General features: G+C 38.3%; 2 protein-coding genes and 1 long non-coding RNA gene across 7 annotated transcripts in view; 2 read left to right on the forward strand and 1 right to left on the reverse strand.

Annotated features, from left to right (window-relative positions):
• NDUFB1 (NADH:ubiquinone oxidoreductase subunit B1) overlaps positions 1-2,391 on the reverse strand; it is a 3,599-nt gene extending 1,208 nt beyond the window's left edge. The window contains exons 1-3 of one of the 5 annotated variants that reach the window (XM_017729019.1): positions 1,629-1,663; positions 530-586; positions 228-372 (exon numbers count right to left, since the gene is read on the reverse strand). In XM_017729019.1, coding sequence (XP_017584508.1) covers positions 228-367 — 140 coding nt within the window. In that variant the 5' untranslated portion in view covers positions 368-372; positions 530-586; positions 1,629-1,663. Of the gene's footprint in view, positions 1-227; positions 373-524; positions 587-1,628 lie in introns of those variants that run through there. The other 4 variants (XM_008629713.2, XM_008629714.2, XM_017729020.1 and 1 more) reach the window with 4 other exon arrangements.
• On the forward strand, positions 1,773-16,840 carry CPSF2 (cleavage and polyadenylation specific factor 2). Its single transcript, XM_008629715.2, has 15 exons — positions 1,773-1,852; positions 2,398-2,583; positions 4,040-4,199; positions 4,283-4,388; positions 5,899-6,028; positions 6,357-6,472; positions 7,028-7,215; positions 7,628-7,918; positions 9,012-9,112; positions 9,437-9,637; positions 10,235-10,387; positions 10,942-11,167; positions 12,756-13,055; positions 14,025-14,159; positions 14,299-16,840. The coding sequence occupies exons 2-15, from the start codon at positions 2,435-2,437 to the stop codon at positions 14,389-14,391; spliced, it is 2,349 nt and encodes a 782-aa protein (XP_008627937.1). The 5' UTR covers positions 1,773-1,852; positions 2,398-2,434; the 3' UTR covers positions 14,392-16,840.
• Positions 16,841-18,606: 1,766 nt separating this feature from the next.
• LOC108445390 lies at positions 18,607-26,718 on the forward strand. Its single transcript, XR_001860219.1, has 2 exons — positions 18,607-24,745; positions 25,130-26,718. It is a non-coding gene; the product is annotated as an uncharacterized LOC108445390 (long non-coding RNA).
• Positions 26,719-27,106: the final 388 nt, after the last annotated feature.

Here is a 27,106-nt window from a genome sequence, read left to right on the forward strand (position 1 = left end):
TGACCAAGAACTTGACAGCAGCTAATGATCCTTTCCTTCATGAAGATAGCTCCTAAAGACTCAATTTTCAGAGGTTATTACTGACCTCAAATATTTCATGAATGCTTGATATTTTTAGGGCTTTCTTCCCTTTTTTTGGCTATACTTATAACTTTTTTGTAGAAAAGAACCAAGAAGCACTTTGAAAAATAACTATACGTGTATATAAGAGGCATCATAAAGCAGACCTTTTATATAATAAGCTCTTGTTTCTGAAGGCAGACAATTTTTCATCATTCCATCTGTCCAAATAGCATCCAATCACAAATCCTAAGGGAACAAGGATGTGAACCCAGTGGTCACGCACAGCTTGGGCGAAATTCACCATGACTGCTAGAAAGGAAAGCATACCAGGTGTTACTAATAAATCTGCACTTGGAAACTGTTGCATGCTTAGCACCTTTACTCTCACTTACTAGGATTCTACGACATAATACACGAGGGCTATCTAACACTTCCTAGGAGACACATACTGTTCTCAAACCCATACCTGGGTTTCTTAGGAATAATCCTAACCAGCTCTTGGCCCTGGGAAAAGTCTTTCATCCTAAAACAGGAGAGAAATAGAACATCTCTTTAACTTACCCATTAAAGCAACTCTACAGAAGTCTGCTGTTCTGTAAAACATTAAAAACACTTCTATAACCTGAACTCCTGTAGATGGACAGTTTATTACCTGCCTCAAGTGTCAGAGACAAGTTGTATGTTTAGTGGGAAGCTGAGAGATAAGAAAGGACGTTTCTAAAATAAGGAAGAACGTTTCTAAAATAAGGAAAACATTTCTAAAATCACGGAATGACAGAATCTTTAGGGTTGAAATGGACTTCTGGAGGTCATCCAGTCCAACCTCTCTGCCAAGGCAGGGTAACCTGGAGCAGGTGACACAGGAATGCGTCCAGGTGGCTTTTGAATGTCTCCAGAGAAGGAGACTTCACGACCTCCCTGGGCAGCCTGTCCCAGCCACCCTTAATTTATAGAAATTCTTCCTCGTCTTGAGGCGGAACTTCTTGTGTTTTAGTTTATGGCCATTGCGCCTTGTCCTGTCGCTGGGCACCACTGAAAAGACTCTGGCACCATCCTCTTGGCACCCGCCTTTGAGATATCTACATGCGTTAATGAGATCCCCTCTCAGCCTTCTCTTCTCCAGACTAAAGAGGCCCAGCAAACCTTTCCAACCCAACCAAAGCCTTCTAGATTAGGGAATTACACGCGACACCAAAGACGTCCGTCACACACTGCCGCGGGCTCGGAGCCCCGAGGGCGGACACCGCCGCCGCTGCCGCCGCGGCCGCTGTGGGGCGGCCACACAGCCCTCCCTGCGGGAGCGGCGGGAGGAGCTGCCCGGGCCCGGGCGCTGACCGGCGACACGGCCCCGCCACCGCCCGGCTCAGCCGCCTCCGGCCTGCGCGGGACCCCGACCGCCCCTCCAGGGGCAATAGCGCCATAAAGCCCCACGGCTGAGGGCCGCTTCCGCCCGCTGCCGCGTCCCGGTCGGAGGGGTAGGGGAGAGGGCAAGGCGCTCCCAGGGAGGTCTGACAGCAGTTCCGCCCTCCACGCCGCTCCCGCCCCACGCGCGACCCCGCCATTACCGCTGCTCGCGCCGCCGCCGGGACCCGCAGCGGCCGCGCCAAGGGCACCAGAACGGGCGGGCCGGGAGAGACCACGGGCTGCACAAGGGCGGGGGAGGAAGGCCCTCCCCCCGGCGGGCTCGCTGTGGTGCCTCCCGCTACCCTTCCGCCTGCTGCCCCTCCTTCCCGCCTCCCGCAAAATGGCGGCGAGCGCGGCACGGGCTGGGGGTGGTTGAGGGCAGCAGGTATCCGCTCTTTCACACCATTCTCCTCTTCCCCGTTGTTTTCCTCGTCTCGGACTGGAGTGGGTGCAGGGCTCGCCCCCCGTGACGCTGTCCCCGCCCGGCGAGGCTCGCCCCGTCAGGCCAGGCCTGGGCGCCGGGGCCCGGTGGGACGCTGGAGCCCCGGAGCCCCCGCGCGGAGGCCCCGGCCCGCCCCGCGCTGTGCCCCTGGTCGGGCAGGCCCTGGGTTTGAGAGTCGCGGCCCTGGATGTGCCATCTCTGGGTGTCCCCATCCAGCTCTGTGAAGCTGCTGTTAACTGTGCTGCTCCTAGGGATCCTCTTTTTAATTATTCTTAATGTATATTGTAAAAAACAGCCCCACCACTTCCTAAAACAGAAGACCTGCAACGGTCGAATGTTAACATCTGGGACTTACTTGGTATCCAGCAGCTCTATTGAGCAGTACTAATACCGTTAGCCTGCGTATTTTCAGGAATATGTAAAGCTAGATCTAAGTAAATGGACTTTTTCTTTGTGTTAGTCAATGAAACATTTTGTCCCCCATACAGATTAGTTCTTTTGGAGAGTAAGCACTTGGAGAGGAAAATGACATCGATTATCAAGTTGACTACGCTCTCGGGGGTGCAGGAGGAATCTGCCCTTTGCTATCTGTTGCAAGTAGATGAGTTTCGTTTTCTTTTGGACTGTGGCTGGGATGAAAACTTTTCTATGGATATTATTGATTCTCTGAGGAAGTAAGTAGTTCAGTTCGTGCACCTTTTTTTAAAATAGGTCTTGGCCTGTCTTGAAAGTTGTAGAAATTCCATGCAGTGGTATAATGTATGGTGTTGCTAAATCCAGAATTGTTCTTTGTTTTGTGTGTGTTTTACCTGAAGGGAATCACACTGCTGAAACATTTCCCGCAAAAACTTGGGGTTTTTTTCTTGTCGGTCCAGTGAGTTGTGTCTCTTAACTGTAATTCTCAAACTGTTCCATGTTTGTTTTGGCTTGGATAGTTTGTTTGGTTTTTACCGTCGTAAATGTGACACAGTTTGTGGGAGACTGGCTCTCAACTAATTTAGAACAGTTAACTAAGTTTAAAATGGGAGAGGAAGCCTTAGTGTATGTAGGCTGAATGCAAAGCGGTTCAACTCTTGCCTCCTGTTTCAAGTTGAATGGACTGTCAGGAAAATGCCTTCTGTCAGTTCACCAGCCCTGCAAAGTGAAAAAACCCTATAAACCAAAATCTCTCTAGACTTTTATATTGGATGTCTGCAGGTGTACAGCAAGGAGCTGTGTTTCGGTTAGAACCGATACACAGAAATTTGGGAAAGAAACTAAGCTTTTTGATACTAGTTTTATAGCACTGACACACTTGCAGTGTTTGGAATCTTTTAACTGAGGATTGTTAGGTAGTAAGGATAATTTATAAAATTTTTCAAGTGTCTTATCTGAGAAGCAATTAGATAAAATTCCCTTTTTCATAACAGCCATTGAGAAGAATGTGTGTGCCCCACTTCCTGTGCAAGGGAACAAAAAGCTGTCAGACCAACTTGTATTTTCATTGGTGAAATACATATGGTTTATGCCCTCAAGTTTTTCAATTATGATACATAGAAAGGTTTTAGTCTGAGTTCTAATTTTATGCAACACTTTGCAAGAAAAAAAATTGTTTTCAAAAGTAATAAAATCCCCCAAATGGATATGCTACTTTTCTTAAACAATATGTTTGATCTTTTCTATGTTTAAAGAAATATATTTTGATTTGATGTTTATTAGTCTGAGGATTATCGTGTATTTGGTCCTGTTACTTGGTTCTTTCTCATGAGAAGAAAAAGTTGTAGTCTGTTTTCAGTTGTATAAACAATTTGTAGCACATCTGTGCTGATAGGATTTTTGGTCCCTCAGTGACTTTCTGGTGTCCACATACTTGCTAAGGTCTTCTTCATTAGGAGTTTGATGTGAAACTTAACGTCTTCCAGATCTTAAAATTATGCTTTCTGAAATCACTTGTGTTTTTAAGTACTTGAACATTAGGAAACACCTGTAACTTTTAATTATGATTTTTAAAACTGTTCCAAACCTTGAAACGTTGAAGTTTCATTGTTTGGCATTCAGACTGTGTATGTATTCTCAAAATAGCCCTAACAGGAGATACGCAAAACCATACAGAACTCCTTTCGATGGCTTTTGTTTGCCCTCTTTTTACAGGCATGTACACCAGGTTGATGCTGTTCTTCTTTCCCACCCGGATCCTCTACACCTTGGTGCACTTCCTTATGCAGTTGGAAAAATGGGATTGAACTGTGCCATTTATGCAACTATTCCTGTATATAAAATGGGACAGATGTTTATGTATGATCTCTACCAGGTATGTTTAAGTTGATATTTTCATACACAACATCTTTGTTATGGTGGAGTGTTTGAATGCTCTGTACCTCTTTGTTGTTTTAGTCCCGTCATAATACTGAAGATTTTACACTCTTTACATTGGATGATGTAGATGCGGCCTTTGATAAGATACAGCAGCTGAAGTTTTCTCAGATTGTGAACTTGAAAGGTAAAGTTGTCACCAAAGCCTCAAGAAATTACTTCTAGTGAAAGGCAATAGAGTAGTTAAGAGTTAAAGTAACTTTTTTAAAGGGAGTGTGTTCTGAAATACTGTGTTTTGCAGTGCTGAATTCATTAGCCCATATCAGCCTGTATCAGCTGAATTGTTTGCCTCAGCAATTGTATCTAGAAATGGATAGAATATTCACTTAATGCGGAGGAGGTAATGCCAAAGAATGTTTAGATGTTTGTTTCTCTTATGTGTTTTTGTAGCTTTTCTTGAAATTTACTCATGTCTGTTAAAAGCATTTACTTATGTCTAGTGGTAGATACCTCAGAACTGTTCGTAAGCAGTAACACAAGGGAAAACTTTCTAGAGCAGGTTGCAGAGATGAAGTTACAGCATGTAATGGGGATTTAATGGGGAGATCTTCACTGACTCAGATCATATTCAGTATAGCTTATTGCTGGGACCTGTAGCAACCAGACAATCAGCAGCTTTCCACTCGTGTTGAATGTAAAGATCAGAATGAAATAAAAACTCTCTTCTTGAACAGAGACAGATACAAGCTGACCACCAGCAGTTTGTCTCTGAAGTATTTCACAGGTTCATGAATAGTGCTGCCAAAATACTTACCTTCTTATTTGTAAAATAGAAAGAGGATGTTACCCTTGAAAGACTGTAGGCCCCTTTTCAAGATAGTTGTAGCAAGGCTATGTTTGTGCTGGCAATTTTTACATCTAAAGAGTCATTTTAGTGTACAACTTTTTTAAAACAACCTACTTCTTTTATATTTAATGGAGGTGATTTGAAAAGACTCGATGGAGGCATTTAAGAAGATAATGTATGTTGAATTATTAATTATTACTGTGCACTTCATGCAGCAGAGTCAGTGAGTAATTGTCTTGGGTGGTCTCATTTTAATCTGACAAAGATACAGGCTGGTATCAGTGACAGGGAGCAACAGTGCATTTTAAAAGTGCATCAGGTGCTGAAAAGTTCTGTTATCCCTGACTGCAGCACATGAACACCTTTCCTGCTATGGTTTGGCTTGTGTTTGTCATTCAGTAAAGCTTCCGGGTTGTGTAATTTATATAAGTTTTTCTAAGTACCTCAAAAGTGAATGATACAATAAACATTTAGAGTTGGCCCAGAGAGGGTCCTGGCTTTCATCAGCGTGCTTGCTTTCTTGTGATGTGTTTTTTATATAATTTATTGTTTACGTTACAGTGTTGTTGTGTTACTTTACAGTGCCTCTGAGTATCAGTGTGAGATGGAGGGAAGAAGTGATCTTTGCTTTAGTTTCTTTATTCTGGAGGAAATATAAAAGTGAATTGCAAATTGTTTTGACGTTACTGGTTAGATGAGAAGGAGAGATATTACTGCTTTTTCATACTTCATTTGACTTTTTTTTCTCAGCAGTAATTTAGGCATTCAGTTGTTTAAAGTTACTATCTCTTGTTCAGAGTAATGGATTATAATATGTGTAATCTACCTAAAATACTGAAAACCTTTGTAGGCAAAGGACATGGTTTGTCAATCACACCATTGCCAGCTGGTCACATGATAGGAGGCACAATTTGGAAGATTGTCAAGGATGGGGAGGAAGAAATTGTTTATGCCGTTGATTTCAACCACAAGAGGGAGATGTAAGTTCAACATAGCAATGTATAGTTCTTAGCTGTGTTAGGTGTGTATCATTTAGTGGGTGATAAAGAGGTGTGGAAGCAGAAGTGCATTTCCAGTTCTAATAAGACCACTAATTTCATGTGCATCTAGATTAATCAGTTTGAAGCAAGCATTAGCTCTGGGTTTCTTTATTCCATTCATTTTTATTTATTTGTAAATTTGAAGCAGGAAGCTTTCAGTAGCTGAGTAATTTGATTTCTGTACATGCAAATATCTGGAAGCTAGCTGCCTTATTTTTTCTTTTAAAATAGAAATGCAAAAAACTGAGATTTTGCCTTTTTTCCACAGCCATCTGAATGGATGTTCCTTGGAAATGTTGAGCAGGCCTTCATTGCTTATTACAGATTCATTTAACGCTACTTATGTACAACCCAGGAGGAAGCAAAGGGATGAACAGCTGCTGAGTATGTATTGTTTGGGCTTCAAAAATATCAGTAATGTGGTTTATTAGCCACTATAAATGATTTTTCTATGAGAAATTCATCAGCATTTAAACTTAAGAACCCTTATTAAAATGTAACAAGTTTTGAATTACTCTTTTCTGATGATCCTGATCCTGTGAGTTAAATGTTTTCCTAACAACAGTGAACTGTATTTGAAAACAGGATATTTTACCCAGTATCCGTAAATCTCTTCAGGGATTTTTAAATTACTCTCCGCAGCACTTTCTTTTTTAAAACTCCATTTTACTTTTTTTTTTTTTAATTAAAAAAAGACAAAAGAAATAAGTACCAAGGCAGAGAGATCTTCAGAGCTACTGAGGAAACTCCAGCTCCCTTTAATTTTGGTGGAAGTGTGGATTTGGATCTCCTTTGAAGTTTCATTTGTTTCGGTATTCAGTATGCTTTTGAATATGATTGCTAGTGTCATATAACAAACAAAAGCCCCAAGCCACACCACAAACCTAACTTTGGTTCAAAGTATAAGTAGGTTTTTGTTTTGTTCTTAATTCTTCTTAGCTAATGTTTTGGAGACATTACGAGGTGATGGAAATGTATTAATAGCAGTGGATACAGCGGGCAGAGTTCTGGAGCTTGCTCAGCTTCTTGATCAGATCTGGAGAACAAAAGATGCAGGATTAGGAGTCTACTCTCTTGCTCTTTTGAATAACGTCAGCTACAATGTGGTGGAGTTCTCTAAATCTCAGGTTTGTTTTGATTTTAAAATCCAATTATGAAGTGTAATGAAACATTTATGCAAAAGCATTTCATTTTAATGGTAAAAAATGGCAAAGTGCTGGGGGAGTGTCCTTATTCTGTAGTGCATGTTTGTGTCTCAGCTCTTTTGATCAAGTAACACAGAGTCCAGTTCTGATAGTGGGCATGTTTCTTGACACTGATTTCTGGTTTTATGATAAGACTTGTTAGCATAGTTTTTAGTTGTTAAAAATGAGAACTTAAAGTACTTGTTTTGGTGTTGGTTATGCTCAATGTTATTTCTACACCTGCTGAGAAATACTGAAGTAATCATGGGCATATTGCATCTTGTACTTCATATCAGGCTTGTACTGTTGAAGAACTTGTATTCATATAGGTAACTTTCTCTAATACATGTTTTAGGTTGAATGGATGAGTGACAAGTTGATGAGGTGCTTTGAAGACAAAAGAAATAACCCTTTTCAGTTCCGCCATCTCTCCTTATGTCACAGTCTGTCTGATCTCGCTCGAGTGCCTAGTCCAAAAGTTGTTCTTGCCAGTCAGCCTGACTTGGAGTGTGGGTTTTCTAGAGATCTTTTCATTCAATGGTGCCAGGATTCCAAAAACTCTATAATTTTAACTTACCGCACTACACCTGGAACGTTAGCACGATTCCTGATTGATAATCCTTCTGAAAAAGTTATAGATATTGAGGTAAGAGTTGTCTCTATAGCTCTAAGTTTTTGTTGTGGGCCATCTGGGGTCATATGGGCAAAACTGAACATAGTTTCCGTTTTGATCTTCTGAAAATTCTTCTAGTGATGGAGAGAAACCTGAAATCAGTGTATGGCATATTTATTAAATTGCGGATAAATTTACATAAAAATAGGTCTCTTAGTGAGAACTGTAAGATGCTTTTTCATAGTGTGGCAAAATTAATACTCCATAGACCTGAGCATGAAGCTCCTTTTAAATATTTAGACAACCCTTACCTTTGTGTTTTTATTATAATAGAAAAAAATCTGCTTGCAGTTGATGTACGGATCACCACATATGATGGGTTAGTCTTGCTGGAAAATACTCCAGGTTTGGGTCAGGGGAGAAGCAAGTCAAGTTAGTATAATACATGCCACCAGGATTAGAAAGATAAGTAAATGCTGGAAATTAGGAGACAATGAATTGCTATTCATGCTTTCAAATTGTTTTTAATAATCTCTACACCTGTATCTACTTCTTTCTGGTACTCACTGTTAATATATGGAAGTCCCTGTGATTGCAGTGATTATTTCAATACTGATGACGCAGCTTTATTTTAGTTTTAGATTGGATTGAAAGCATTGAATTACAGTGTTAGATTATCACTAGAATTCAGTTTATTCAGAGTGACCTGTACTCAGAAAACAAGAGACAAAATCTACTATTGTTTTGCCAGCTAGGATGACTTTTCCAGCTTCTTTTGGGTTGATGTTAATGATAGAAAAACTAAAAACCGCTGCTCATCTAAGAGTATTTGCCTTCACTTACTGAAGAGATATTTCCCGAAGACATTTTCAGAAATTTCTGGGAAGTTTAGTTGATTTTAGTATTTTTAGAAATGCTTTCCTTTTAAAGTAGACTATACTAATTAACACTATCATGATGTTGCCATGCCAAGGTGCCGCATGTTTGTCATAGTCTTGTCTTGTATGTGACATACAATTTATACTTGCCCTTGATACCAAAGTACATTCTTGTCAACAGCATGTCAGAGAAGTATTAAAGTTGTGTCAGCTACTCACAATAAAATTAATTTTAATTCTATCTGCAGTTGAGAAAACGTGTCAAGTTGGAAGGAAAAGAACTTGAAGAATACCTAGAAAAGGAGAAACTAAAGAAAGAAGCAGCTAAGAAGTTAGAGCAGTCTAAAGAGTAAGTGTGTTTGCTCATTCGGCTGTTATGATCAGAGTTGAGATTATTCTGCTCCTTCAACTCTTTACAGGGATAAATGAAAATTATAGTTTCAGTAGACTTTTCTGAGGGCACTAAGGAATCAGGAGTGGTTGTTTTTAATCTGTTGTTCTGATAGACCCAGTTTCATCTGCCTTTTGTCTGTGAGCTCTTTTTCAGACACATAAACTGCCCTTGGCCTTGGTTAGTGTTATGTCAGCTGTTATTTTCAGGTCAGTGTGTTTATGTAATATGAAACTTGAAAAAAAAGAAGAAGTGCTAGGTTTTTTTGGAATGTCATTTCAGGGCAGATATCGATTCCAGTGATGAGAGTGATGCTGAAGAGGATATTGATCAGCCAACTTTACATAAGACCAAACATGATTTGATGATGAAAGGTGAAGGTAGCCGGAAAGGAAGTTTCTTCAAACAGGCAAAAAAATCTTACCCAATGTTTCCAGCTCCTGAAGAAAGAATTAAATGGGATGAATATGGTGAAATTATCAAGTACGTGGTGGTAATGTATACTAATGTAGTATCTCTGAAATAACCAAAAACTAGAAGGAATTAAAATCAACGTTTTGTCTCTTTTGCAGCATTGTTATATGCTCTTCAAACTGCTAAGTCTTACAGGAAGCTTATGATAGAATTGAAGCTGCAGAGTGCTGATCCCCACTGTTGTGTTCACACCTCTTAGGATGCATTTTTACTCCAGGCTTTTTTTTTTTTTAAATCGTATGAGATAGAAGATTTAAAATTCTTTTAACCTGACTTTTTTGTGCTTTAAATTACACTTAATGTTAAATTTGTGAGGTGAAAAAACACTGTTCATCCTAGCAAAATCTAGTGATACTCCTTTGCATAAGGAATACTTGCTAGAAATGCTTGATTTGCTAGTATTTCATAAGTTATTCAAGTTTTTTTTTAAGATAGGAGAGTCATATTTTCCAAATCAGCTGTGTTCAAGTATGGAAATACTGAAGGCAGATGTAGTAACATTGTTGTTACAAAAGGATCTTAGTAGTAATAGTCAGCACTGTTTGTTTTTATATTAGGTAGTGCTTCGGTTTTACTCTAAAAAGCAAAATGCCTTTCATTCTTTAGACCTGAGGATTTTCTAGTTCCAGAACTTCAAGCAACAGAAGAAGAAAAAAGCAAATTAGAGTCTGGTTTGACAAATGGAGAGGAGCCTATGGACCAGGATTTATCAGACGTTCCTACCAAATGTATTTCTGCAACAGAATCTATGGAAATTAAGTGAGTGACTTTGTTCTCGTCAGTTCTCCTAGAATGGTGTCATGGTTACAGTGCAAATTGGGTAAAAGGCTAGCTTGGATTTAAGAAAGTGGGAAAGGTCTTGATTTTTGTTTATTTTTTTTCCCCAAGCTAAGCTGAATTTTACTAGTCTTTCTGGGAGCACACAACAGTCTTATGGTTCCCCACTCTTAAGAAATGTGGTTTGTTCCCTGTCTTGTGGAGACAACTGGAAGAAGTAGAAGAAATAATACAATAGTGTGTTAGCATAGATACATATGTTTTGTTAAAAGGATAACATATTCAAATATGCTTCTTTCATGGATAACTTATTTTTTTGAAAACTGTGTAAGTGAATTTTGTGAATGTATAGTGTTAAATACACGCACACTAATATTTGACAGCTGTATTTTACAGATCCGTAATATACCTTGTACTGACAGCTTTTGTTGATGTAGAATAATTAAAAAATGTCTTAATGAAGTATTTTGGAGCACTAAGAGGTTTAATCTTTTAAACTAAAACATATTATTCTTGGATTTCTCAATTCAAACTAGAGCCAGAGTTACATACATTGACTATGAAGGACGTTCAGATGGGGACTCAATTAAAAAAATTATTAACCAAATGAAACCAAGACAACTGGTCATTGTCCATGGACCGCCTGAGGCCAGTCAGGACCTTGCAGAATGTTGCAGAGCTTTTGGTGGAAAAGATATTAAAGTTTACATGCCCAAACTTCATGAAACTGTAGATGCTACAAGTGAAACTCATATTTACCAGGTAAGGTGCTGGAATTTTAGTTGTGTAACTACTGTGGACTGTAGTAGAGCTGTATGGGCAGAATGTAATTTGCCCTCTGCTCTTTGGGGGGGGAGAGGTGGTACTAGCTGTACTACCTGTGTGTACAGTTAGTTTTGTGTGATCAAGGCATTGGTAGTGTTTTTCTGTCTTCTAGACAAGCATTCTCCTGATGCTTATTATTCATATTCATTCTCCTGATGCTTATTATTCATTTGAAAGCTTGAATGTGAGATCAGTGTGTAGTGCAGAAGGCAGTGTTCATGTCCACAGGGACATCAGTTTGCTTTGTTGAAGGATTTATAAATTTATAATACCTAAATTTAGAATACCATTGTATACTAGCTGCAATTCAGGATTCTCTTTGGAATCTGAAATGGAGCCTTAAAGAGCTAGAAAATAAAAATTCTTGATACTTAAATAGTACCTAAGACTGAACATGTAAAGTTAGGAGCAAGTTAATGATAAAAACAAGACACGCATACCCCCAAAAACTTAATGTGATGATTCTTGGAAAGTGAGGTTATGATGATGTATTGCTCTGTATTTGCCATGAAAATTAAATGCAATATATTAAGTTATAAATAAGAAATAACTTGTGTGAATTGTGTGAAAATTGTGTATGGTCCCAATTAAATTTTTGAAGTTGTTTAGAGGGAAGTCTTTCACAAGCACTTTTGCAGTAGTCATTTATTCCTTTGTTCTTTTAAAGTTAGTAGAAGAACATTGGTAGAATTGTTGAAAGAGGTACTTCTGTTTCTTTCCAGAGAAAAGTGTTACTCTCTAGGAAGTAAAAAAAATCAATATTAAAAATCATCTAGTTATGAGAGCCTTAAAACAGCATGTTTTCTGCGTTTGGTTTGTTGGTTGTTGGGGTTTTTTTGCTTTTTAAAACTGTAAGAGAGTGGGCTGTGCTGTAGATGGGTGGGTCGTTGGTAGTTGTGTCTTTCACACAGTTGCAGCCTTGATTGCACTGTGGGAATCATGGACCTTCTAATGTGCATAACAATCTCTAAGAGTAGAGCTTTATTTAAAGGATTAAAGTCCTAGAGTCCACCAGAGGAATCAGGGTACGGACACTTAAAAGTCTCATATTTACAACATCTTCTCTTACAATAAAATATGAATGATAATTTTTTTGAAGGGTTGAAATTTGGAACTATTCATCAATAACCTAATTGTAGCTATAGAAACTTTCTCTGAATTTGCTAAGGCCAACCGAGGGACAGCTTGGCTGGAAAAAAGGTTCCTGGTTTTTAAAAGGAAATGATTGCTCTTGCTGTAAATTTGACTCAGGTTTGCAGTTCTGTAGGTTCTTTTGTTATTTTAGCCAAGATGAGAGAGGTGTTGATCTCTGCTGCTTTTTAAGTTGTGATACGAGTGTTACACATATTAAATTTTAAAGTATCTTGCCTCGGTGATACCAGTTCCTTCCTTTCTCTCCACAAGAGTGCATGAACCAAACCCATTGGAGAGACAGTGAAGAGAAACTTGCTAATCTTTAATGCTTGAAGTAAGAACTCTGTATTTTTCATGAAACTAATAGTACTTTTATTTTTGTGCAACCCAGGTCAGGTTGAAAGATTCTCTTGTCAGCTCTCTTCAGTTCTGTAAAGCCAAGGATGCCGAGTTGGCTTGGATAGATGGTGTTCTGGACATGAGGGTTTCAAAAGTGGATACTGGAGTTATTCTGGAAGAGGGAGAGTTGAGGGAAGACGAAGACTTAGAGATGCAAGTGGACGTGCCTTCTTCAGACTCGAGTGTGATTGCACAACAGAAGGCCATGAAAAGCCTCTTTGGTGATGATGACAAGGAGATGTGTGAGGAGAGTGAGATCATTCCTACTTTGGAACCTCTGCCACCTCATGAGGTACAGAAATGATGCTGGTCTGGATTTCTTTTACAAAGACCTCTGTATTCATTTGTCTTTTGCTAGTGCTTAGAAGTTGATACTGTGATCTTACTCAAATGAAAGCCTAACTGAAACTGGGTTTTCATGTTTGGGTTTCTCTTTGTTAACCCACTGCTGTTCTTTGTTCAGCTTTTATGCTTTTCAGTGAGGATGATCTTTTGCATGCATTAACAGTGCCTAGCATACAGTATCATATATTTATGAAGATAAGATTTTAATTAGCGTGTCATATCTGTAATTAGTACTTGCAGACAGAGAAATTAGTTGGTGTTAGTCGCTTTTGGATTTTATAATGTTTTGTTAATGCTATGGAAAATATTTCATATACTTGAGATACAGATCTTTGACATTCATATGTCTGCTTCTATAGTAGTGATTTGAGAGTTCATTACATTTATCTTTTCTACAAATTTACCTTTACTCTTAAAATATTTTGCATTTTAGGAAATATTGTTTTATCTTTCTCTTGCATGATTCCAGTACTTTTTAATCCTAGAGTTGCTTTTTAAGATTCTCTGTTTCACAGTCCTAAATGTAGTCTGTTCTGGGAGCTGGACAACTATGGAGACAACTCTAAAGCCTGTTCAGATTAATGACAACCATCATAGCACCCTGTACTGATCAGCAGTACAGCTCACTGCAGCTCAGTCCCTGACATAGCATGGCTTGGAAGAGGGATCTTCATTGTCAGCTTTCCATTTGTCTTCAATATGTGCGCAAAGAAAAAACTTTTGCTTTGCCTGATGGGTAACTTCTAAGGCCTTTCAATCCTGAAGATGTATTGCTGCAGGTGAACAGAAATAGAGCCAATCTTCTAATTTAGAGTCCTTTAGTTGAGGCCGCACTGCTGCCTATGCAATAATGAGATCTTTGGCAAAATGTAAGGTGTTAAATAGAAGTAGTAAAATTGTGTGTGTTGTTTTGAAGGTTCTTGGACATCAGTCTGTGTTTATGAATGAGCCAAGACTGTCTGACTTCAAGCAGGTTCTCTTGCGAGAAGGTATACAAGCTGAATTTGTAGGAGGAGTGCTTGTGTGCAACAACCTGGTGGCTGTCCGCAGGGTAGGTCTTCTGTATCTTAATCTCTTCGGCAAATAATATTATAATATGTATTATTTTAGTAATAAATTAAAATATTATTTTAATAATAAGTTCCTCATTAGTGTAAAGATAATAAATTGAAACATGTCTTTTGTTTCAGACTGAAACAGGGCGCATTGGATTGGAAGGCTGCCTCTGCCAGGACTTCTATAGGATAAGAGACCTTTTATATGAACAATACGCTATTGTCTAAGGAAAGTGCTGCAAAGGTGTTTTCACTTGAACTTTTACAGACAATGGAGGTTTCTCCCAGTTCTGGCTTTTTGTAGTTTTCTAATTTATACAGGGAAATCTAATTCATAAAGAAAAATTAGCTGCCATGAACATGTAAGTAACTGCTATTGTTGTTCATAAATCTATTGGTACATTCCATGTAGTTGACTCTTAAACTGTTACAACTTGGCATCTCCCACATAACACATTTTAAATGAATCTATGAACACTTCTCAGGAAAGGTTCAATTTGTGAGGGCATGTTTTGGTTTCACAGATTTCCTGCCAAAGAGTACAAAATATGTAAAAGTCATTTTTTCTGTTCTAAAATAAGATGGGATAAAGAACTTTGGTTTCTTTGGTTTTCTTCATTTTGGTTTCTGTGTGGTTGTTTTTGGTTTCGGTTGTTTGGGGTTTTTTTTAGTAAGTTTGATTTGGGTAACAGTCTCAAATATTTTCATCTTCTGTTTTTAATTTGAGGTTAGTTGAAGTACATTATTAACAGCACACTTAAAGCTAGAGTACCTAAAGTTTCCCCAGTGTTAATCTGGCTGCATCTTAATGCTGTATCTGTTCCATCTTACTGATTTGTTCTGAAACAGCATTTCATATTCTATATGAAAGTATTAATCTGCAAGATAAAAAAATTACTTGGGCAATTACTCTAGGAAGATTGGATGATATTTTCAGGCAGTTTAAAGTGCAGTAATTGTGCTTCAAAGTAACTTCTGCACAAACTTACAGAATTTGTAACTCCTAGCTCTTGCAAAATTATGCCAATTGTAAAACATTTTCCAAGTTCTGATTTTAATACTTTTCAAAGTCTAAAGCCTTTATCCATGCACTGCTGTTTGTTCAGAGTCCCATGACCCAAGTTCAAGAAGATCTTTTCTCTTGAAATCTGCATTCATGTGATGTATTTAATAATTTTGTGCCATGTTCTGTTCTAGTTGACAGTGAGACTTATTGTAGCTGCTGATGCTAGGAATTGACCTTCCTTTTTAGGTGAGGATAAGCACAGTTTTGAGTTCATTAATTTCTCAGAAATTAACTTATGAAAACAAATGGCCTCTTGAGTTTGTTTAATCCTTTTCTTCCCTGTCCATGTGTGAAACACCAGCTTTGGCAGTGGAGGGTTGTTTGCTTTTTTATATCAAACAGCAATGTAATATATGCTCTTTGTGTGTATGCTTAAATAAAACCTTTTGAAAAAGTGGCAAAAAATAGCCCTGTGGGCTATCAATGGAAAGCTAATTTACTTTGTCATTCATTCTCAACAAAAATTTTCTATCTGATCTACAGACTATTCTGTTTAAAATAGTAACTTAAAAGTGAAGACTGTGTTAAACATCTGGTAGAACTATATACTAGAAATGTAAAAAACTTGAAAATGTAATGTGGAGTGAGAATGTATTTTCTTACACAAAGAAAAGCTAAGGATAACTAGATGGCTCAGTTTTCTGGGTTTTTTTCTTAACAGTCTAGAAAAATGTGTATTTCCCTTATATTGGTAACCAGAACCTCTTAGAAATGCTCTCGTTTTGTAGCAATGCTATGTAAATCTATATGATGCTGAACACTTGTTGCTGAATACTATTGTATTACTATTGTTGCTGATACTAGTGAACTTTTATAAAGTGAGTTACTTTGTACATAATCATATTGGCCTAGGACTTTTACCTTGAGGGCTTAGGATGGGATTACATACACCTGCATGGAATATACTAATAAAGAAAAAACCCCTTAGGAAGTAAAAAATAGTGCTGTTTTTAAGAAAAAGATAAAGACAACACAGTGTGATCATAAACCTTTCTATCAGTTTTGTTTGTTTTTCTAACCTACTGATACAAATCCAGCTACGGTCAACAAAATTTTAGTGTTATCAGTCACTAAATTCTAGTGTGTGCTGACAGAGACCCCCAAATTAGTGCTATCACTGAGGAAAAGTCTCAAGTATAAGCAAAACAGCTAACTGCTTATTTTAGTCTATTCAGCATAAGGGTGGCTGAAGTGTGAAATCACACCTAGGAAGCTGGCATGCAAGGTGACAGTAGTCAGCTGAGTGCTGGGACTGGAGTTCTGGACATCTGTAGAAAATGTATCACAGGCTGTACTGGTGCTGTGGGGCAGGTGTGCTCCTCAGCTGTGCATGCAGTGCTTGTAAGCAGTGTGCAGCTGAAGCCAATGCCCATTAATTTTGCCTATTCTGCTGTCAGTTCCCTGATACGTTCTTAACTATGATTTGCTTTAGACAGTAATTGAACTTCTCTGTATAATTTTCAGAGTCACTAGTCAGGTTCTTGTTTGTATTTGAACTAAAAGATTAATTTCTGCTTACCTTCACAAAATGTCAGTGCTGCCACGATCTGTAAGTTGTATTTTCTGACTTCTGTGTTTTCTTCATTAACAGTAAAAATGTGACAAGGAGTACCATTTCTTATTCGCTAATCTGTTGCCCTTGAGGGTAAGAACATTACCGTCAAACCTAGTTTTGGTGTTCACCAGTTAAAAATATTTCCTTCCAAGGCTCCTGGATAGTTCAAATTCCTCAGATAAGAAGAGCCAAGGGTATGTGGAGACACAGGAAAGGTGGAAACTTGCCGCCTTCCATCCCCAAAGTCTGTAGTACTTGTGGGTAAATCCTAGCTCTTGTAGTCTCTTCTTCCTGTACCTCTGTAGTAGAATGTGAAGACATGTTTTAAAAGATTAAGGGAATGCAGAAGCAGAATTCTAATGATAAAAAAATAATTCTAGCATTAATTATTATGCTGTTCCTATTATCAAAACATAGCTTAATTTATAACCCTGAGTTAAATAACATTGTTTGTGACAGTTTAATTTTTAATCATTTTACTTCGACAATATGAAGTGAAGCTGAAAATCTTCTCCATCCTTCAACAATATTTAGACTTAACCAGATCCACTTCTTAAAATATGCTCTAAATGGAAAGGTAGGATGCCCAGCATTCTGTCAGAGTTAACAGTCTTGTGACAGCATTTGAGATCTGCTTGCTGCTACAACTTGCTTGGAAATGTAGGGATTTTCCCATATCTCTGCTTGCTTTTAATTGGGGTCAAATGCTATTCATTAGGAATTAACAAGCAGAGACAGCCTTCCTCCCCACCCTCCAATCTAAATAATTATTATAGATGGTCATACCCTAAACCACTTGTTTTGTACAGAATCAAGATTTCTTTGATAAGGCATGACATGTATTAATACTACAGGTAGGAAGGGGGAGTGTTTTGCCTGGGGTAAACACTTAAACATGGTTCTGGGCAGGACAGGGTTAATTTTTTGCAGCAGCCAGGAGGGGCGTGGCCAGGACCCAGAGGTTATTCTGTGCCACCTCAGGTCATTTTCCAAGAATGGGGAAGGGGTCGCTTCCTGCTCGGGTATTGTTGGGCTCCCTTTGGTGTAGGGGTGAGCATTTGCATGGGAATCGTTCGCTTCCCTCATACACTTTTGTTACTGGTGTTGTTGCTATTACTGTTCATTTTCTTATTTCATTGCTGTTTCTGGTAAATTGTTCTTATCTTAACCCATGATCTTCACATTTTGTGACTCCAGTTCTTTTCTTCAACCCCAACAGGGGAGGGAGAGGGGAAGGGAGGAGCAAACAAGTGGCACATGGTTTGGAGCGTTTTGGTGGGAACGCTAAATGGGAGAATACCATTCCTAAACCACGAAAACTACTAACATTTTTTGAGTCTTTGTCAAAAGTAATCTTACTGTAAGGGTCTGAATGTTGCATGATATTCTGTTTCATGGTTTTTAGAGCTGTTTTCATAGTTTTGAAAAGGAAGTGCTGGGGAAGATGATCTCATAGTCAAATCTGATAAAGAAATGTATCTAGTAAACAGAATTTTAGCACTTGGTCTGAAAACTCTGTAAGAAACCAATGGTAGTTCAAACTGGGATAATGAAACTAGATCAAAAGAATCTATAAAATTGCCTGTTGACATTCATTTTTAAAAATATTTTAAACAGTATTAAGTGTTACCTTCTCTTAAGACTCTTTTTGATTGGATAAGAGATACAATACAAAGATCAAAATTTCATAGAATCATAGAATGGTTTGGTTTGGAAAGGGCCTTAAAGATCATCTTGTTTCAGCGCCCTGCCACGGGCAGGGACACCTTCCACTAGACCAGGTTGCTCAAAGCACCATCCAACCTGGCCTTGAACCCTTCCAGAGAGGACCCATCCACAACTTCTCTGGGCAACCTGTGCCAGTACGTCACCCCCACTCTGAAGAATTTCTTCCTAGTACCTAATCTAAATGTACTCTCTTTTGGTTTAAAGCCATTCCCTGTTGTCCTTTCACTTCATGCCCTTGTAAAAAGTCTTCTCTCCAGCTCTTCTGTAGGACCCCTTTAAATACTGGAAGGTGCTCTAAGGTTTCCCCAGAGGTTTCTCTTTCCCAGTCTAGACCACCCCAGCTCTCTGAGCCTGCCTTCATGGGAGAGGTGCTCCAGCCCCCTGATCATCTTCGTGGCCCTCTTCTGCAGTTGCTCCATCAGGTCCATGTCCTTCCTGTGCTGCGGACCCCAGAGCTGGATGCAGTGTTTCAGGTGGGGTCTCACCAGAGTGGAGGAGAGGGCAGAATCCCCTCCCTCACTCTGCTGCCCACGCTGCTTTGTATGCAGTCCAGGATACAACTGGCTCTTTGGGTTGCAAGAGCACATTGCCAGATCATGTCTATCCTACATCACCAGCATTTATTTTGGGAGTCTTGTTGCATGGCTTGTTTCCTTCAAGTACAGACCAGGGTGGTTAGCCAAAGTTGAAGTGAGCACTAATCATCTTTTTAAGAGTACTTTTTTTATTTCTAATGAAGTTGAAAGCTTCCAGTATAACAACACAAGTTTTTGTAGAAACTCATTTCCATGAAGGGTACTGGAAGGACAAATACTTCATTGAATGGTTTGGATGATATAAAATGGCATAATAAACAGTATATGTTGTGAACTGTTAATGTACATCACACTGCTGGACCAGTATTAACCAAGGGATGAAAGAGCATGTTGTTTCAGATCAACTACATTCATTACATTAATTAAATTCTTAATTCTGTCTTAGAGTTTTCTGGCAGAGGAACTCTGAGGAGTGGTTGCAGTTCCATGGTAAGGGAATGGATCATTCCTTTCAGCTCAATAACACTTCCTCACAGTGGTAGAAGAGGAATTAGTTATGAGTATGTGGGAAAACAAGATTGTTTCGTGCAGTGAACTTCAAATTTTACTGTTTTTGATAGGTTATGTATTACCACTGTGACAAAAAGTAAAAAATCCAAAAAACAACCTCACCTCCTGCATTATTTAGTAGAACTTCCAGTAAGCTCTCTAACTGTTTTCCTGGAAGAGAAGGATCCATACAAACTCTAAAGGTTAGAAGAAGCAAGTTTGCTGTATGAGCTTTAAGCAGTAAAAACCTGCCTGTTGTTGCATAATCCTCTTAGGTGATGCAAGCTGCATCTGTGATTCAACAGCTGAATGATAATGAGCTAAACATCTGCAAAAAAGTGTAGTTTGTAACTGCAATCTGGCAGTCACCAATTTTGGTAATGAGAAAATACATTATTTTGGTTGTGCAGGCTTTTCTTAAATATTTTTCATTTTCAGTGCAGCTTTTTGGAAGTGATGAAAACTTCTCAAGCTACTTTTGACAAATGAGTCTAAAGAAATTTGCAATGGTGGTCATTTCAGTTAAAAAATAATACAACCCAAACCACAAGCTTGCTGTTGAACTTGGCCCAAGGCTGATACCGTTTTTGTAAAACTGACTCTGGAAAATTACATGGTAAACTAATGGAGAGAATTAATCATGTTGTGTAGTGGTGGCTGCTATGCCCTTGCTGGTATTTAAGATGTAGAAAATAAAGCATAACATTTAATGTCAATAACAATGTCAGAACTTTTGCAAGTAAATAAAAATTCCATCTTCAAAATGTTGAAGGTTTTTATTTTTAGATGTAACAAATTATTTTTTCCTTTGTTTGTGGCTAATTAGTTTATAGGAATATATAGGTGTGAAGAATGAACTCTTAACAACACAGCTGTTAAGCAACAGCTCTTGGAGTGATCGATTTCTCAAGCGGTGGTTTCATTGGTACCTTCTTAAAGCTGTCACTTAACTCAGTTACCTTGTCTGCAAGAAGTCTTGTTTAGTTGTCTCACCAGTTCTGAACTACGTTGTGATACAGTCATTTACTCAACTGCTTTCCAGCTCTGTAAATCAGAACAAGAACTCTTAATTTGGAGTGAGGCAGTTTGGATCACTGAGTTCTAGCAAAGAAAAAAAAAAATCAGTAATAGTCTAGAGGTTGAAAGATAAGGTTTTATTGGGGTTGAAGGTTGCAGTTTTATGTAAAACCGTTGCAGTTAATCTAATCCAGAGAACTACTTCTTCTCCAGCTCTTTATATTTTTGTAGAAAGAGCAAAAATGTGACTGACCACACAAGTATCATACGTTGTTTTCCAGTATACCTTATTTTACAGTAGTTGTGTCAAATTGTGGGTGTTTAATCTTTTAAATCCATCTGTATAAGTTTTATAGTGTGCTCATCTCAGCTGTTATTGCCAAAGTTTTTCAGCAATAATTCTGAAGAAGGTAGGTAATACGTTGTTATCAGTGGTAACACTCAAATTTTGCAGTAAAATTGTACAAGAGGATTTTGAAAGATCCTTGAAAGGAAAGGATGTAGTTAGAACTTAATCATCACTGTTTAATTTCTGTATCTGCCTAGGACACAGCGACAGGAACAGCCTTCTAAGGAATGTTTTCTGATGCCACTGCAATGAACTGGTCAAATAAAGAAAAAATGGTCAGCAAAAAAAAAACCAATGTTACCCACAATTACCTAACTAGCCTGTTGCATATGCTTCATGATGTGAACCTGAAAATGTTTTCATGGTGTGGATTACATATCAAAAAGTGTGAGATTGGGTGCGATAACATTGCCAATCATTTTGTAATTTTACCATGTGTCTGGGGCAACAGATATACCATATCCAAGTAATTATTTCTGTTAGTGCACTATTATTGTATCTTTGGTTGTTTTCAGAGAACTTGTTTAACTTTCATGGAGCAAAAACCCCTGAGTGTGATGTAATCAATACTTCATAAATTATTGGCAGGTGCTCTGCAAGACATGGTAATGAACTGCTCTGACAAATCATCAGGGAATTACTTCTTCTGCTGTTTTGCAGCTCCTGAAGGAGTTGCACAGCTGGCGGAACATATTGCCCGTCACCATGCCAGACTCGGCATTTGAAAGGCTGCCAGATTGCTTTGTGCTGTTGTGCTTGTCATGGATCAGCAGTTTGCAACAGTATGAAGATAGTAAGTGTTTTATTCTTTGCTCTTTGGAGGATCACACAAGTTAATACTGCATTTATAAAGCGTCCAACCTATTTTCTGAACCTACCAGTACTTGGTTTGCATTACCTGGTTAGATTAATCTTTATGCTGCAAGAATCTATAGAGAAGTTATGTTTTTGAAATACTCTGGTAAAATTTCTCTTAGCATCAATGTTTGGAGTCGCTCTGTATAGCCTGCTTTTCATGTTTTATGTAATTTTATTATGCTTTAGTATTTCTTTCATAATCTCCCTGACTTTACTAATGCACAATATTGCAAAAGCAGTATAAAACTAGTCATCAGACTTTAAATCATTTGTGTATCTCTAAACCTCTTATGCTGATTAAAAGTGTTAAGGCTATTAGTATTTTTTATGTAACTGGGTCTAAATTTAGTTTCTGTTGCAGTCCAAAAACACTCTGATATTGCAAACATAATGTGCTTCCTTTTGGAGTTGATGGTAACAGTTTTTCAGCACAGCTTTTGTGTTTCTGTGTACTAATGACTTGAATAGTTAACATTGTGTTTATTGTAGAAGTTCAGTAGTGACTTCCCATAGTTCTGATTTCTCTTCCAGGAGTGTCAAAATACTACTTGTGTTGTTGTATGAAATATGATTTTATTTACTTCTGTAAATAAAAAATTGGTTTTTATTTAATTCTTGAATTTTTAAAAAGTTATTTGAGTAGCCCATAGGTTACTGCTCCATTGGTTGGAAGGACAGGACTGTTAATATTTTTCCTCAGGTAAAATTATTCTGGTTCTTGTATGGAGAGACAAAAAGAAAAGGAAGTGTTAAACTGGAAAATGTTAGATAGCATGTATGTAGCCCATACCTTCCAAGCTGAATAGCTGTAAAATGCCTGCATGACAGTCTCATCCTGCAAAACCACACTTAATTGTCCATTCTGTGTAGTCTGGTCTAACTGTTTTAAGAACCCAGTTATGAAAAAGCAACAAAGTCGTGCCATCACATGGCATCACATCACATCACAGATTTTATTTCCTGCAATGTTGTGCATTGCCTTTGGCCAGTGACAATGTGTGGTCTTAATTTCACACGCACACAAGTTTTATGTCATAGATGACAGCTTGATGCAAAAAGTCACTTTAAAAAAAAAAAGACTACTGGTGTTGGAGGTATGAGAATATCCAATGAAGGAAATCATAGCTCTGTGTTCAAGGAGCCTGTTGGAAAGACTGAACATTTTGAACATGAGTAGTAGCCTTCCTGCTATTTACATACAAAAATGAGTGCCTTTAAGCTCATGTATGGAAATGGGTAATTACATTATGTTTTTATAGAACACAAAATCGAAGATCGTATTTCTAATGCATGTGTGCATGATCTCAGAAACAGCTAGAGACTGCATTGTGTGAGCCGTATATACAAGTCAATAGTTACATACCTAGGTGTACAGCACTTGAGTGCTTCTGGTAATTTTACTCCTACATTGGCAGGACTGTTCCATTGATTGTTTTCTAAGAAATAAATAGCTTCCAAATTATACAGTTATTTTTTGATCTGTGAATGGAATTTTCCTTTGCTTGTCAGAACATAGGCTCTTACAATGCTGAAGTGGTTCTAAAACAATTCATCTAGTCAGGGGGCAATATGTTTTCTTTGAAATTGAGCATTTCTTTGAGACTGGGAAAGGATATCTGCCTTGGTGTTCTTGGTTTGGAAATACAGTATGGATGGAGTGAAGAAAGAGCTTTAGGCAACATGGAAGGAAGGAGAAATAACCAAAACTGTGATGACTTTTCTAGGGACATGGTGTTCTGCTTTGCTTGAGAGAGTTACTGATGTCTTGTCAATTATTCCCCATAGAACTAAGCATGAGTTTAAGCATTGGAAAGTTTTAGTGGCTAATTTTTCAGCTTCTTCAGGCCTGTCATGTCAGAAGATAATGGTGTATGTTTTTTTTCCAGGATGAGATTAGGTTAGGATTATGAACAGCATCATAAAGAATTAAATTCATTGATCACACAGCAGAGTCTGCAGGTCTAGGTTTGATGGCTGCAAGTTGTTTATGAAGTGTTCTGTGCCGAGTGATTTATTTGATTCATAGTTCAGGTTATGGCTAAGGGCAGGGCTAGGGACACCAGGTTGCAAATGGAAATTTTGTACGGTCTCATGGTGAGAGAAGCAAAAATGAGGCTTGGTATCGATACAGAGAAGAGCACTAAAGGCAACTCATGGCTATTCTTGGACACTTCCACTTTATCAACTGATACTGGGTTGACACCAACAACAAGAAGTTACAAGACTCTTTGTTTCTTGTCTATTCATAAAGTTCTAGCAAATGCAGCGCTCCACTGTCACTGGTCAAAGTGTTAGTCTGTGTGGTTTTGAATACACAGCTTTGTGTAACTTGTTGGACTAACAGATATTTACTTCTGCTTTTTATTTCATTATATTGATCATACCATTCTTTCACTTAATTATTCATTAGATAGTTCAATCATATGTAATTCTATGAAATCCAGAACTAGAGAGAATTTTTATAGTTGGGCTGCTCAATACTGAAAAATGTTTTTAGTGTTAAATGGATTTTCATTATGGTATTGCCTTTTTTTAAATTCCGTGAGCTTTCTGAAACAGTGTTTAAAACAGTACTAATTTCCTAAGTGTGTACTTCTGTAAGCCTTGATTTCTGATTGCAAATGCTCTGCCACATCATCTATGTATTGTGGCTCTAAGAGGGCAGATGCAGGGAAATCTCTGAATAGGGTATTACACTTTGAAAGTCTGCTGTCTACTGATGTATGTACAAGTGTAAAATCTCTCTCCTAATAGTGCCACACACTGTTTATTGCACAGAGCTTTGGCTTCTTTTGTGTGACTGATGAGAACAGCTGAAATATAGCGTTGTTTACATTATTTTGAAAACTGTCAAGTCAACTGCTTGGTTTTGACTCCAAGTTTTCTTTTTTTGATTGTCTAGCAAATTTGTTGCCCTGGAGTTGGTAAGTAGCTTTTGTCACTATGCAAGCAGCTGAAATTTAGTAGCAAGACACCTCTAATATCTAGTCTGATTGGGCATCTCTGTATGCTGATAAATGGTATGCTTCAGGGAAGATGAGGGGGAAAGATGGAAGGGGTGAAGACAGGCAGATTCCTGCTTGGCTGTCTGATTATACTGCTGTGGCATATACTTAAGAATTACTTTCTGGATTGTCAGCTTCAGCCTATTTGTGATGTATTTTTATAATACTCTGCTTTAGCCTAACTACCTCCTCTGGGCTTTTTTCTCTTAGTTGGATGGGTAGAAGTCTTCTACTCTATCATCTGCTGCAGTGTGTGGATAGAAGAGCACTTACGCTTTTACTAACACCAGGTATATCATGCAGGTGAATAGAAGCCTAGTGCTCCTTTGCTGCCTATGGAAAGTGGAGGATGTGATCCAGAACATGAGAAGTTGAGATTTTCCCTTGGTATCTTCTGGATTTCTGCACCATATCTCCAGAGTTCTCCGTGCATTTCTTCCCCTTAGAAGTCTCTGTTTATTCATGGATGCAGTGGATGGGTGGTTGTCTCAAATGCCCTTTTTTATTTATTTTTTTATTTAGGGAGACTAAGCTCGAGAGAAGAGTACATTAAAGCAGCATCCTTGAATTTCTTGCTCCAGTTTACAGTTCCATACATTGTGGTTCTTTCAGACACCTTGGTTCTCTTGGGACACTCAGAAGCTCTGCTTTTTGGGGGTTTTTTTGTGAGCTCTTTTAGTCAACTCAATGCTTTGTTGTTTTTCTTTTCTAGTCTTTTCAGTTTGTGCCAGTGGCAGTTCTGAAATTAAGCCAAAATTAGGATGTAGAGTCTCAGTAGCTCAGAAAGCTTGGGGGTTATCTCGTAACACTTGTGGTGTATTGACTGTTTATTGAGAGAGGAGTTGCTGTTCTTTGGGGATGTGTGGATGCCCATATGAGGCAAGGCTGTCCTTGATTTCAATGCTTCAGTCAAGAAATGGGATATTAGCCTAATAGAAATTGTCTGCCCCTGCATTGCTGCTTGTTCTTTAACTTTACTGTCTGATTAAACTTCTGCAATTCATGGAATAAACATCTCAATAATACAGTCACAAAATGTGTGGAAGCTACAAAGACTGTCAGTCACTGTTTGAAGCATGAAGTTTTTTCCTTGGTTCTAGTCTTCTAGGAATAAAAAACATGTCTAATTTTCCATGACTTTTGGTGAAATTTGATGGGCAGAACTGTCTTTTCAGAATATTGCATTCCTGAAGATGATAATGCTGTCTTGAATGGTAAAATATCAAGGAGGTTCTACATATTTTTGAGTGCTTTTCATCATATCCAGAAACTGCAGAAATAACTAATTTCAGAATCCTCTTGGCTAGTTACTACTAGCTACATCATTAAAAGAACGTGGTAGAACACATTGTAGTTTGGAGATGAAAAGTACATTCTCCTGCAATGGTCAGATGAAAGTAAGCAATGAATTTCAGTGCAAACACTTCCTCTGTGCCTGTTACGTGCTTGAAAAGAATTCCCAATATAAATGCAAGTGCAAGCCATTTTGATTAGACAAAAAAGCAAATAAAAAAAGAAGAAAAGGCAGAGTTTGGGTTACAAGTTGGCCAGAAATCAGAACTGGTATGGCTAGTATTAGTGAAGACCAATTCTTTGTCCTACAAACCCAACTCATGTTTATGCCATGTGTTTGTGTGATGTCTTGCCTGCCACGTTCACTTGCCTGCCTAGTTCCAGGTTCTGTGCTCTAGAACATAGAGCACCATGAAGACTCAAAGTCTGCACTTGTGGCCGCAGGGCACGTGTTATGTCTCAGGATGGTCTGAGGCTGGGGCTTTGAAAGCCAAACAACATTGATGATGTAGTTCACTGTAGACATTAAGGAAGCTTCTTTGGAAACGTGGGATGTTTGTGTGTCTCTGGTCCAAATAAAGTCTCTTTTCAGGAAAGTACATTATTGGAACCAAGGAAACTTTTGCTTCTGAAATTGCATTGTGTTTGAAATTGCATTCTGTGTCTGAACAAACTCATCCATTATAACCTTCAAGTAACTTAAAAAGTCTCACTTCTGATACCCCACTTAAAAGAATAATTGATTTTTTCCTTTTTAGTTCCCCTCTGTACAGTTATTTGAAACCTCCTGCAGAAAATGTTAATTTGTTTTCAGTATGTATCTTTTTAAAGCATGAGTTCCTTAGCAAGTTATGCAAGCCTTTGAAACAAAAGCTACTATAAAAAGAAATCTGAATTAAACAATTTGCATAGCAATAGCAGCCCAGTTTTAGTATATGTGTTAAAACAAATGGAAATCTACAGGGGGAGAAATCTAGAATAAATCTA

This window comes from Corvus brachyrhynchos, unplaced genomic scaffold, assembly GCF_000691975.1.
Source record: "Corvus brachyrhynchos isolate BGI_N302 unplaced genomic scaffold, ASM69197v1 scaffold1, whole genome shotgun sequence".
NCBI lineage: Eukaryota > Metazoa > Chordata > Aves > Passeriformes > Corvidae > Corvus > Corvus brachyrhynchos.

Bases quoted from the DNA above. Each gene is read 5' to 3' on its own strand.
- CPSF2 (XM_008629715.2), top strand. From the start codon at position 2,435: ATGACATCGATTATCAAGTTGACTACGCTCTCGGGGGTGCAGGAGGAA. The intron at 9,638-10,234 runs GTACGTGGTGGT...TTCATTCTTTAG, and splicing joins GAATATGGTGAAATTATCAA to ACCTGAGGATTTTCTAGTTC. The intron at 13,056-14,024 runs GTACAGAAATGA...GTTGTTTTGAAG, and splicing joins AACCTCTGCCACCTCATGAG to GTTCTTGGACATCAGTCTGT.